Here is a 13,533-nt window from a genome sequence, read left to right as displayed (position 1 = left end):
GGGGACTGGCCCTTCCCACGGTCACAGCACTGATCTGCACACGTGGGCAGGACACTCATCACTCGGTTACTTACAGGCCCACCTCGCAACACTGCTGCATCGCGGATTAAGTTTCCACCACGTGCGTTTGGGTGACACATCAAGCCATAGCGTTGTTCCTGCATCTTGTTACAGTATCTTCCTTCACCCCTTTGACGACATGCACGTTTGTCTTAGGGTAATTCTGCTGCATTTCCTGCACAGTGGCTGTGCCCCTCAGGGGTCTGGTCTGGTCATGGGGCTCTGCTCTGAGGGGTGCGGAGCGGGATGGCTCTAGCCAGCCCGAGTCTGTGTCAGCCAGGCGCGGTGGGGATCAGCTGGGCTCAGAGACACTGCGGTCACCCCTTTGCTGCCCCTCTGGGCACCTGCCCTTCCCCCACTCTCTGTAGCACGGCAAGGAGCCTCTCCCCAGGGTCATCTGCAGCCCTGGGGGCTGGGAGGCTTGGGGTCAGGGACAGTGAGTGGCAGGGCCGCACGCCAGTCAGCCCAGCGTTGTGGGGCAGCAGGAGGCAAGGCAGGAAGGCCAGGCCTTCCTCCAACCCAGCAACGCAGGGCAGACCCAGGCTGCCCCTGCCCCCGGCGACGCCACTCACAGGGTCCCCCCAGGGCTGACCCCTTTGTTGCTGTTTTTGGCCCCCGGGGTCCATCCAGGCTGTGGGGTAAAAAGCCAGGAGGCTCCAGCTAGACAGAAGCCCCAGGAACGGGCCCAGCAGGAGCGCAGTGTCTGCGCCCGGCCGCACCATTCGCGCCGCACCTCAGTGGAGGGGTTTTGTCTACTCGCCGGTAACAGCCACGGCACGGAAGCTTTTCAGCACAACATAAAATGGGAAAGTAGAGATTAAAGCGTGGCAGCATGGTCTGGGGAGAAAATTGGATTTGGAGGCAGGAAGCACACATCCCACTGTGAGTTCTGCCTGTGGTACCGGGTCTTAGACGCAGGTTCTGCCTTCTTGGAAGATCACACGTCTCCCCAGTCACATTCCCAAGTGCTCCCACCTTCTAAACGGGATGTAGGCAGGAAAAAGTCACGTGTGTGTGTGTGTGTGTGTGTGTGTGTGTGTGTGTGTGTGTTTATTGCTAAGAATAAATTGAAAGATTATTCTTCAACTCAAGCAAGGAATTAAATGACTTCTTTTTTCATAACAGCCCTTTTCCCCCCCCAAAAGTCTGGTTTCCAGGACGACCAGCCCTGGTGCTACCCAATGACACTTCCACAATTAACGAGGGCAATCCTGGAAATCACAAAGCCGACAACGGCCCAGGACCTGATGCGGAACGAAGACGGATGTTTAACTCTCAGATAAACCCAGCATCCACCCGGAGTCCTGCACGGCAAGGGAGAAGACAGTGCACGCTCATGCCTGTCACTGGGCTCGTCCACCCGGGTGGACGCCTTAGACCCACTCGAGTCAGGACCCTGGGGGAGGGCCTCGGGGTGGTCACCGCAGGGACAGCAGGGGCCACTCACCAGCGCAGGGCGATCTTGATGGGGGTGGTGAGGCAGGACGTGAACAGGTCGGCCGGGAGGTCAGGGATCATGGGCAGGAGCTCGTGGGCCTCGCAGGCGGCCAGCTGGATGCAGTTCTTCATGGATGGCGGCAGAGGCATCTGGGCCAGCGGGTGGTTTGGGTTAATTGCAGCTACCTGAAGGCAGAATGTGAAGGGAAAGAGGGACTTAGCTGTTGTACACAACTGGAGGATGAGACAGAAACGTAACAAAGAATAAACCGACTAAGGCTTCAAGCACTGGGTTTCCGCCCTTTCCCAGTCCTCTGGAGAGAGGCGTCGACGCCGAACTCTCTTCTGCCGAGTGACGGCGAGACCTGAACACGCGCGTCATTCCCAAGGTCCTCACAGCAGCACGAGGTCTGTCTCTGCCAGATCTGCTCTCCCCGTGGTTGTCCTGCTCCGGACCCTCCCTCCCCACGACTCCGTCAGTGTCTCCAGACGCCCCCGCCAGGTGTTTGTAGTGTCCTATGGTTACTCTAAACACGCAAGCTTCAACCTGCCACAACCTTATTTGGGTGTTTAACGGCATGGGAGGATGTTCAGGCTACATGCAGTGAGCGTCACCACCAGCAGAGAGGCAGACCGGAGCGTGGGTGTCGTGTGCTCGCTGGCCTGTCACCGAAGAGACTGGAAAGCAGACCCAGAGAGCCCTCGCCCCCGAGGGGTGGAGTAAGGTGGTTTTATCTACGCCCATCTTCATCCGACTTTTCCAAGTGTTCTATAAACAACTGTGTGTTGATTTTGTAATCAGGGAGGAAGGTGTTTTTAACTCAAAACTTAATCTCTCTTGAAAGTGAGAGTAGTAACACCTGCTTGATATTAATGTCAATGAGATTTGCTAAGGTACCAGATGTGAAGCTGACGTCACACTGTAGCTCTGAGAAGACAGGCACCAAGCTAATGATTGTAGGTTACAGAAAAACACACAAAATTTCATTTTTGACTGAATAAAATCTAATTGAAAGTGTAAATTGTCTCTTAAAATGTTTTGAGTTAAAAAATTAAAATGCATTCAGGCCGGGCGCGGTGGCTCACGCCTGTAATCCTAGCCCTCTGGGAGGCCGAGGCGGGTGGATCGCTCGAGGTCAGGAGTTCGAGACCAGCCTGAGCAAGAGTGAGACCCCGTCTCTACTAAAAATAGAAAGAAATTATCTGGCCAACTAAAAATATATATACAAAAAAATTAGCCGGGCATGGTGGCTCATGCCTGTAGTCCCAGCTACTCGGGAGGCTGAGGCAGTAGGATCGCTTAAGCCCAGGAGTTTGAGGTTGCTGTGAGCTAGGCTGATGCCACGGCACTCACTCTAGCCCGGGTAACAAAGCGAGACTCTGTCTCAAAAAAAAAAAAAAATGCATTCAAAGGTTTAAAAAAAAATCACAGGACATGGCTTTACTATACTGCCATAGATAATCGAGTATGTTCTTGTTTTCTTTTCTTTTTTTTTAACCAAAAAACAGCAGTATTCAACAAAACACAGGATCCTCATACCACCAAACACAAAATTATCCTAGCATTGTGGACTTGGATTCCTTTCCCCTGCGCCATACGTTGCCTGGATCTGACGATTCTGGCAATCCACAAGAGGTTTTGCTGTCATTTTCAGAAATAATGAGGTTTATGAGAATTCATGGCATTCCGGCCAGTGCAGTGTAATGAGTACAATGCGCGAGGGATTATGGATACGCACTGCTCTGCCTCTCCTGAAAGCAATTGTGAGGAACACAGTGGCAGCACTTGTGTCACCCAGTACAGGACTTTCAGCTGGGGGAAGCCACGCCTGACGCACAGCAACGCCCGCCCCTCGCACAAGGGGACGAGTCCTCAGGCCTCAGCAGGGTGCACCCGCCAAGCAGGGGCGGGCCCAGGTGCCCGGGAGCTCCGGCTCCCCAGTCCCTCCATCCCTTCCAATGGCTGATTAGATGTAGGGGGGACGAACGGTGGCAGCAAACAAAGAGACAGAGAACAGGAAACACAGAGAGCACACCACAGGCTCCTGGAGAGAGAACCTGCATCTTCTTTACTTGTCCTGAATTATGATGTTTGAGCATAACATTTAGGTGACTAAAATAATGAAAAATAAAACCCCAAAATATTGATTATGTAGGTCCAAACGGCTCCTAGAACCCCTTCACCCATCCACACGCAAATCTCCATCACTAGTGCGGTCATGATGAAAAGCTGCCGACCACTGAGCCCGTTCCACCTGACCCATCCTGCTACGGGATTGGGAGGGACGCAGCCCATCGCAAACCTCAGGAACTGAAGTTTCATGACCACAAGTGCCTCCCCCCAACCAGTGTTATTTATCACGTGGTTCGGCAATGAGGGCCCAGACAGTCATAGCACAGAGCCTTGAAACTGTTTTCCTCACACTGTAGCAGACCTCCCTGAAGAAGAGGGGCTGAGTGTTTTAAACGACAAGGAACACCGGGTGAGGAAGGCAGGAGTTTGCCCCAGCAGCAGCTGCCGACATGCTTCGGGACAAAGGACGTTCGTCCATCTCCATTGCTGCTTCTTACCAATAATCCCGCCGTCAGTTCCCAGCATTTCTCCAGCTCTGTCACACGCACTCTTCCATTTGCTTTCTACAACACCCCTGTGAGTTTCACCCCCCTTGTTACAGACCACTGTGATGAGGAAGCGGGGGCCCCAAGAAAACCGTGGGCTCTCTGTCCCCGAGGCAGCACGGGGGGATCCAGGCCGCCCTAGTTTAGGGCCACGTTTTGCTCCATCGTCCCCTCTGGGCCCCCTGGATTGATTACACCAAGCACCTGTGACACGGATGGGAGTGCCCTGCCGGGCACTTTCCAAAAAGCACTCTCAGCACCTCTGAAATGCACATAAAGCACTATTCACTCACACACATCCAACACGGTGATGATGGTATGTGATATGTTGTCATTTTACTGCTGATAAAGTCTGCACATAACATCTCAAATTTCTCAAATGGAAGGTACTAAAGACTGCAAGTTTTATTATTTAATAATCATCCATTCTACCACAGGAACATTAAACCCAGAGCAAAAATCAAATTCTCATATACCTAATAATAAATACAACTTAAACATCTTAATAAAAACTGCAATTTCCAGAGGAATGAGGTTTTTTTTTACTATGGTAAGTTATAATAGCATAAAATTTGCGATGTAAGCCATTTTAAATGTACAGTTTGGTGGCGTTAGGTCCCTTCACACTGTTGTGCAACCGTCACCAAGTATCACCAAGCATCAGCAAGCAGCGAGCTTTTTTAAGGAGAGAGAACAGGGATGCCAAGAGCATGTGTAAAATCCTTTCCTGGGCTCCAGCTCTACAAGCCAAAGCAGCGACGGCCAGCAGCCTGCCCTGCACAGGAAACTGGTCTCTGGTTGGCTGCAACAGCCCCATTCGGCCTGAGGACGGTCTGAGCAGCGCGTGGGCCGCAGTCTCCAGACCTGAGTCACCCAGCAGCTCTGCGAGGCCGACAGGCAGACGGACGGACGGACGGATGGACAGACAGATAGCAGCCGGCCCTCATGGGTCACTGGTTACAGAACCAGCAACATGTTTGCAAAACCACCCTGACATTCAAGGCAAAGGAATCCACCAATGAACATTATTTTTCAGGCTTGCTAACCCAAGAATACAAAAAAGTCTATTTAAACAGATTAGTTATTTCCTATACATTGTTTTAGTTTTGTGTTTATCTAAAATATGGACCCTTTAATTGAAATCATCCTGCATAGAGGTGTGGAGTGACCGCCGCGGCTGCAGCCACCACGCCTCCCGAAGGGCAAGCCCGTGCCACACTCACCCAGGAGTTCTCCTGCAGAATCTGGAGCCAAACCCAAGAAAAATGTTCATCTTTAAAAGCTCAGCAGAGCCTTCTGGGGGAGACTTGGGAAGGGCCCAGAAAAGTCTTCAGATGTGACGCACAGCAAGCCAATCCAAAAAAGACATCTGCTGCAGCTTCCACACGCGGCGTGCACGAGGAAGCCGGCCAGGCGATGCGCCGCGGCCCCGAACCCCCGCTCTGCAGAAGGCACCGGGCCCTCCGCGCCACCAGCAGTACCTGCACGTCCTGCTTCCTGCCGAAACGGTACCATCAGCTGCTTCTCTTCCCCCCCTCAAACACATACGGGAGGCATCCTTACACAGAGACAAGGCACTAGGAGTTTCAGCAGTCTTTAGCAAGTCAATTCCTAAAAATAACGTCTCCTTGGCAATACTCTCAGTTCTGCCTCAAAGTAACTTTTATTCTCAATTCAACATCTAATTGCCATGGACATTTTTTGCAAAGTTCAAAGAAAGACTGAGCTCCCTAAAGGAATCAGTGTATTACTTATCCAACTCCACTAATATTCAAAGACATAAATGCAGCATCTATCACATGACAGATACTGTAGCAAAAACAGCAGATACACAGCAGAAATAGTATTTTACTATATAACCTATACACTTATATTTACCAAATACTAAATACTAATTTAAAAACCAAGTGTTACCTAATGCTGGGAACTATAAAGCCTAGGCCAGGGGCAGAAGGGGCCCTTTTGGCGGAAGGGACTTCCATGGACACTGGGAAGCTGAGTGTGGCCCTTCAAGGCCAGCGAGAGCCCTTTTACAGCCGTCCTTTTCACAATTATCCTGCGCTTACCCAAATGAACCATCTATTATTTTAAAGCCATTTAGCTGTTAGCAACTCAACAGCTTCTAAACGCTCTGGGATCATTCTACAACTCTGCAAAGATGGTTAATTAGAAATTATAACCAAATTCCACTCTCCAATTACTGGTAGATAATCAACAACTAAAGAAAAGGAGATACTTAAAATCCCGCAACTCTCTATATCAAGAAGAGATCTGTGTGGGGGACACTTAAAACCTCACCGCAGTGTGAGCTTGCGAGCAGCCGGAGGGCAGAGACGGATCTGCTCAGTGTCCTCCCACCCGGCACCCAGGCCTGTGCGCCCACCCTGGCTGCTGAGAGCGGTGTTCTGTGTTGGTTTCCATACTCTGAAACCCGCAGCCAGATACCGTCTTCTCCAAAAGCCCTAAAGTGCCTGAGTCTGTATCCATAACGGTCAGAACTCACTAGAAGACGGACAGGTTCTTCCTAACAGTAGCATCTGGGTTTGAGGCACCGCCTCGTCTTAGGATTTGTCCTCCGACCCCATGTCCAGAGCCCTTGCAGAACTCTCCACAAGTGCTGCCGAGCTCTTCCAGGCCATCGGTGCTGCGCTCTCTGGGGAAACTCCTGACGCCCCCTGCGTCAAGCTGTCCCATTATCCTGGTCTCTCCTCGAGCTTCTCCTTCTCACCTTCCCTTACTGGGCAGCTTCTAGGTCTGTTCTGACGTTCAGGGCAGACGCCACCTGCTGCCACAGCCGTCCTTGGTCTTGCAGCTTCTCACCCTGCACGACACCTGAAGAACTCTCAGGGGCCTCTGTCCACTTCCCCTGCGTGCGGGAATAACCTGTTTGGGGGCCCCCACCCCAACTGGGCAGAGGCCTCACTACTTGCCTTGGGGTCACAGCACCAGCCTGACCCCGCCTGTGCTCCCTGCTGCTGGTACATGAGTCAGAGTCCCAGTGCTGCATCTGTGAGTTACGAGTCTTTCTGGCAAGCCGTGTGGAAACTTTTTGTCCATAATCACCTGCTGTGTTTCTGCTCGGTTAACTGTAATGAGCTGAGTCATAGAAGAGAGAGCCTTGGCCAACTTCGGGAGAGTGACAGGAATGCAGGAAGGATTCCAATTCTGTAACAAGTGGGAGGCAGGCTGGAGAGCCCAGCAACACCGAGCAGAAAGTGGGTTCTTCCCCGTTCTCAAAGGGCGATCTAATCAGGCCAGATTCCAACGCAGGCACTCTCACTCCACCCTACGACACACACCAACTAGAAAGGAAGATATATATGCTGCAGCATGGCACCAAAAACCAGTATGTGAATAAGTACATGCACATGTATATGTGGATGTGTGTGCACATGTACGCATGTTTGTGCATATATGTGCATGTGTGTGTACACGCACACATATGTATATGTGTGTACATGTGTCTGTGTATACCTGTTCCTCCCAAACTCGTCTGGGCTGTGTCTCCATCCTTTCTCCAAGCATGGCCTCTGCACAGATGTGCTGCTGCCCCTACACTGAGCCTGCCTCTGTTAGGTCCAACGGTGGCTTCAGTCCTCACCGTGCCAGTTCTCTCGACAGCACGTCCGCCGCTGACTTCCCTGTGCCTACAGCATGCTCACTCCCACCTGGCTCGCGGCCACTTCTCCCCGTCTGGTTTGTCGCTGCTTCTCCTCGTCCCAGACTGTCGATGCGCCACAGAGTGCAGGCCTCGCCTGGCCCCTCCTCTCCTGCCTCATGCACCCATGGGAGCTGCCCACCAGCCCTCGGCTCCAGCCACGTCTATTTGGGGATGAATCCAACCACCTTCCCACGTGTCCTCGTGGGAGTGAAGGCAGGTCTGCGTGCCGTACACCCTGCCACCAACATGGTTCATAGCAGATGCCGAAGGACCATTTCTGAAGGGACCTCGCACTGCACAAGGCCAAGCAGAGCCCTCGCAGCCCCCACCCCGGCCTTCATCCAGCCTCGCGGTCTCTCTGGCCGGGGAGAGGGTCGCTCCATTCCACCCGGGCCACACACGTTGCCTTTAACTCCTGCCTCATTCTTCAGCCCACGTCTAACCCCTGAGACGGGGATCCAATCTCTCGTCCTTCACAAAGCACCCAGCTGCCAACACCTGCATCCGCACCCCGCCGCCCCCTGGTCCAAGCACCCCCAGCCCACGCGGCCCTGGCAGGAGAGCTTCCCCACTGCCGCACGCAGGGCCTGCTACTCTGCTGCTCAGGGAAGTCAGCGGGTGCCACTGTGTGCCCACTGTGGCCAGGACACTCTAGGCCACACACCGCCTCTGGCTTCCAGCCCCTCGGGGTTCCCTCCACACTCAGAATCTCGGAGGGAGCCCAAGTCCTGCCCGGGACCTAACAAGCCCCAGGGGATGCGCCTTCAGGCCGCCTTCTGCGGCTCAGCCTCCTGCTCACCCAGTCGGGCCCTCAGCCCACTGCCCCCGGGCACCCGCGGTGTCTGCAGCTGCCCCGCCCGGGTGTGCGCCCCTCCACGCAGCCCGCGCAGGGCTCCCCTTGCAGCCACCTCCCTGCATCCCTGTCACGCTTCAGCTCCTTATCCTGACTTTTTACAACACGTGTCCTTCATTATATGTATCACGTTGGTTGTTCTGCTCCCCAACTAGAAAAGAAGCTTGATAGCAACATCCATCTCATATTTTATAATAAAAACCGATAACCGCAGAAAAAAGTGGAACAGCACACGCACGCCGTATGCTCTCTGACCCAGTCGTTACTGGCACCGTACACATTTCCAGTTACTGTGGCTCTTTCCCTCTCCATGCAGAAGTGACCGGCACTAAATAAGTATTCTTATTTTGTTTAACCGCCAGAAACTAAAGCAAGGGCTTGTCTGCCATGAGTGCTGCTGTATCGCCCTGTCATCATTCCTGATTCACAGCAAATGCCGCACGATCGTTCCCAAGATGAACGAGCGGGTGGGTGGGTGCACGACGGACAGGTGAGCGAAAGAGAGAACACTGAGACTGCAGTTACACGGCACCTCGAGGAATCCAGTCTCAGTGATCCCGGAATTCCAAGCAGGGCAAACACCAGTGGTCTGGCTGGAGGTGGGTATCGGCATGGCCTGGACCTGGGGCCAAGCCCCCTGCAGGGGTAGATCAAGGTACGTCCTGCTGAGAGAGGGGCCCGTGGAGCAGCAGGCTGGCCCTGTGTCAGGCACGCGGGGGCCAGGCCGGCACTGCCAGGAAAGCGCAAGTGCTGGGAAGGGGTCTTGTACGAGAGCTCAAGGCGCACCTACCGCACCCAAACTGGTATGTTTCACAACAGCACAATTTCTTTTTTTCATTTCCAGAAAATGCTTCTTGCTCCATTAACACTTTTTTAACCTGTACAATTCGGTGGATTTTAGTATATTTACAAGGTTATGTGACCATCACCACCACCTAATTCAGAGTACTTTTCTCACCCTGAAGGAGAACCTCTGCGCCCAACGGCAGCTACACGCTACTTCCCGTTTCCGCAGACCAGCTGCTCCGCGCGTTTCCTGCGAATGAATCATACGTGACCTTTAGCGACTGGCTTCTTTCACTCAGTGTGACAGTTTCGAGGTTCATTCATGTTGCAACATGTGTCCTGTTTCTCTTCTCGTTACGGTCCACTGCTCGGACAGACCACATTTTGTTCATCCACTGACAGAACATTTGGGTTGTTTCCACTTTTGGCTACTATGAATTATGCTGCTATGAACATTTGCGTACAAGTTTTTGTACAGACATATGTTTTCGTCTCTCTGAAGTATGTATTCAGCGGGATGCTGGAGTAGAGCTGCGATCATATGGCAGCTCCGAGCTGACATTTTGAGGAGGTGCCAGACTGGTCTCCACAGCAGATGCAGCCCTTCCCGTTCCCACCAGCCCATGTGAGGCTGCAACTTCCCTACACGCTCCCCGCACTCTGGACCCGGGTGTCCACCTTTGAGTACAGCCACCCTAGCGGCGGGAAGTGGTACCTCACTGCAGCATCCACTTGCACTTCCCCGACACTTAACGATGTCTTTCTCTTGTCTCCTTGCACGGGCTAGACCTCCCACCACGTAAGTCGAGTGTGTTAAGACATCCTCACCTTGACGCAACCTCGTGAGGAACATCCGACCTTTCAGCACAAGTGTGATGGCAGCGTGGGTTTCTCAAAGATGCTCTTTATCACGTTCAAGTGACACTCATTCCTACTTTGCTAGGTTTGTTTTTAATCATGCATAGGTGTTGGATTGTGTTGAACGCTTTCTCTGCATCCACTGATGGGATCACATGATTTTTCCCCTTTCGTCTGTTGGTGTGCTGGATTTCATCGACTGAATTCTGAACCCTGAGCCAGATTCACATACCTGTAATAAGTCCCACTGGGTCAAGGAGTATAATTCCTGTTGTAAATTGCTAGGACTGATTTGCTATTATTTTGTTGAGGATTTTTGCATCTAAGTTTGTGACAGATAGTGGTCTACAGTTTTATTTCCTCATGACCTGTTATCTGGTTTTGGCATCAGGGTAATAATGACCTCATAAAATGAACTGAGAAGTGTTCTCAACCATCCTATCTTCTGGAAGAGACTGTGTAAAAAGAGTGTTAATTCTTTTTAAATGTTTGCTAGAACTCTCCAGCGAAACCACCTGGGCTTAGAGATTTCTTTCTCAGGAATTTTAAAATTTCAAATTCAATTTCTTTCATGGTTATAAGACTATTCAAATTATTTCATTTTGGTTGGATTTTGGTAGTTTGTGGTGTTAGAGGAATTGGTCCATTTCTTTTAAGTCATGGAATTCATGAGTGTGAAGTTGTTCCTGAGATCCCCTAACTATCCCTTGAACAGCCGCGGGATCTGCAGAGACTTTGCATTTCATTCCTGATTCTTCTCTCTCTATATCTGTTAGTCTTGGGAGGAATTTATCCATTTTATTGTGGTTTTTTTTCTGAGAATCAGTTTTTTATCTCATTGATATTTCCCTATTGTTTTACTGTTTTCAATCGCAATGATTTCTGTTTTTATCTTTATTTCCTTCTTCTGGTTCCTTTGAGTTTATTTTGCTCATCATTTCTAGCTCCTTGAGGTAGAAATTTATATTACTAATTTGGTATCTTTCCTCTTTTCTAACATAAGCATTTTAGTGCTATAAATTTCCCTTGCAACACTGCTTTAGCTGCATTCTGTAAATACTGACGTGTTGTATATTCACTTTCATTCCAGTCTATGTACTTTTAAATTCCCCTTGAAGCTTCCGACCCATGTGTTATTTAGAAATGTGTCCTTTAATTTTTTCCAGAGATTTCTCTGTTGTCTTTATTGACTTCTAGATGATTCTGTCATGGTTAAAGAACACACTCTGTGTGGTTTCAGTTACTTAACATTTTTTGAGGTTTACGACCCAGGGTAGGCGCTCACCTGATGAGCTCCGTGGACACTGAGAAGGACGTGTATCCACCGTCCTCGGGTGTCGTGTTCTGTAAACATCACACAGATCTTTGCAGTTTGCATTTCAACATAGATGATCACTTCATTTTAAAAAAAAACGTTTAATTTCTTCTTTTCCGATCTGTGTGCCTGTTTCTTTTCTTTGCCTTTTGCACAGGCTGGGACCCACCGTGTGATGCTGGGAGGAGTCACAGGGATGACCGTCTGTTTTTTGCTTCTTGCCGTGGTGTTGAGCAAAAGCGCTTAGTGGCCGTACGTCCCTCTCCTCAGACGGCGGGTGGTTTCCCACCTGCCCCTCCGCTCTCATGGGGCTCCGTCTTCAGCCATTTTTCTTGTTGCCAGCGGAAGCTCCACACCCGGTGCCACCAGGACCCGTCGTGACAGCTCACCTGGTCGTCACCACAAACCCCTCCAGCTTCGGTGTGGGGGAAGGGAGAGACTCGGCCTCGGGTGGTGGGCGCAGGAGCAGGGCCAGGCGGACGGGCCCCTGTTTGGTATCGCACGGTGTTGGCCAGAACATTATGCAATTTCTGATAATATTTTAAAACAGATGAAATTAGAAAAAAAGATTAAATTCTAAGAAAACTTCAGAAACACTCCCAGTTTTATGAAAATTACTTATATTATTCATGGATTAGAACTAATAATTTTATGTTTCTTTTTGCATTTCCTATAAATCCATTAAAGATCAAATATATTCAATGCATCACAGACACATCTAAAAAAGATAACTAAAGGTAGTTTATTCAAATACACATTTATCAAACCAAATCTAGAAATATTTCCTAAGTCTCAACTTAATATGAGGCATTCTTGACAGGTTTACATAACAGATTTAAATTACAGCTGACAACAAGAGAAGAGATACCACAAGACAATGCATAATTAAGTGTCAAATTCATTGTGTGAGAAATCCTTATATTAAGTCGGCTGCGGAAGAGTTCAGGTTGAGGGAGGTGGTTTTGGAGGAAGCAGAATCTTAGTTACACTCTGAAAGTTGAGAGTGCTAATGATGCTTTGTTTTGTCTGTGAATTTCATACCATCCATGGTGAGGGTTCTTAAATTTTTTATGTAGAGAAATTACTTTTCTTTTTCCTGAAGCTTTCAAATTACAGGCCCGGGAGTGGTAAAGGTGCCCAGAGAAAAGAACTCCATCTTCCCCCACACACGGGAGAAGCACAGAAGGGGCAGAACGCTGGAGACTGGTCCGCTCCAGCACACAGATTGCCGGGGGTTGCGCGGAGAACGCCCCGCGAGCGACACGGCGGCACCAACCCGGGCAGGGCGTGCAGCGGCTGAGGCTCGCCAGGCGCCTGGGCCGGCCCAGGGTCGCCCTGCCCCCCGCGCCCCCTCTTCTCTCCCAGCTGCGCTGGCGGGAGGCCCTGGCCCTGGACAGGCTGGCGTCTTCCCCGCCGCGGCCGGCACGTGAGCTCACCGGCCCAGCCCAGCACCGGCCCAGCCCTGCACCGGCCCAGCCCTGCACCGGCCCAGCCCTGCACCGGCCCACCCCAGCACCGGCCCACCCCTGCACCGGCCCACCCCAGCACCGGCCCAGCCCTGCACCGGCCCAGCCCAGCACCGGCCCAGCCCTGCACCGGCCCACCCCAGCACCGGCCCACCCCTGCACCGGCCCACCCCAGCACCGGCCCAGCCCTGCACCGGCCCAGCCCCACTAACTTCCGCATTCTCCCAGCCAGATGTCGGGGTGGCAGCTCCGAGGATTCCAGTTAGAGGGGTTTCCACTACATGTGTTTTAGATCACACCCCTCTCTCCTATAATATAAATAGTTGTCATGGCAGCATTTCTTCCAAATCACAATTCTCTTCTGTTGTGGTGTGCGGGGGGGAGTGAGGAAGAGAGAGAGAGAGTTTCAACTACAACTATATATTTCTTTACACCAGGGAGCAGATGTCCTATTTGTTTTGAAATAGAACAAATATAT

At 51.2% G+C, this 13,533-nt stretch overlaps 1 protein-coding gene across 4 annotated transcripts in view; it reads right to left on the bottom strand.

Annotated features, from left to right (window-relative positions):
- Positions 1–13,533, bottom strand: part of RPTOR (regulatory associated protein of MTOR complex 1) — a 272,593-nt gene that overhangs the window by 123,882 nt on the left and 135,178 nt on the right. For 3 of the 4 annotated variants that reach the window (XM_045569639.1, XM_045569640.1, XM_045569642.1), the window contains one exon: positions 1,508–1,683. In XM_045569639.1, coding sequence (XP_045425595.1) covers positions 1,508–1,683 — 176 coding nt within the window. Of the gene's footprint in view, positions 1–1,507; positions 1,684–6,844; positions 6,970–13,533 lie in introns of those variants that run through there. The other variant, XM_045569641.1, reaches the window with a different exon arrangement.

The sequence above is a fragment of the Lemur catta genome, chromosome 15, assembly GCF_020740605.2.
Source record: "Lemur catta isolate mLemCat1 chromosome 15, mLemCat1.pri, whole genome shotgun sequence".
Lineage (NCBI taxonomy): Eukaryota > Metazoa > Chordata > Mammalia > Primates > Lemuridae > Lemur > Lemur catta.
The sequence above is the reverse complement of the archived record's forward strand: the minus strand, read 5'-3'. Positions and strand labels throughout refer to the sequence as shown.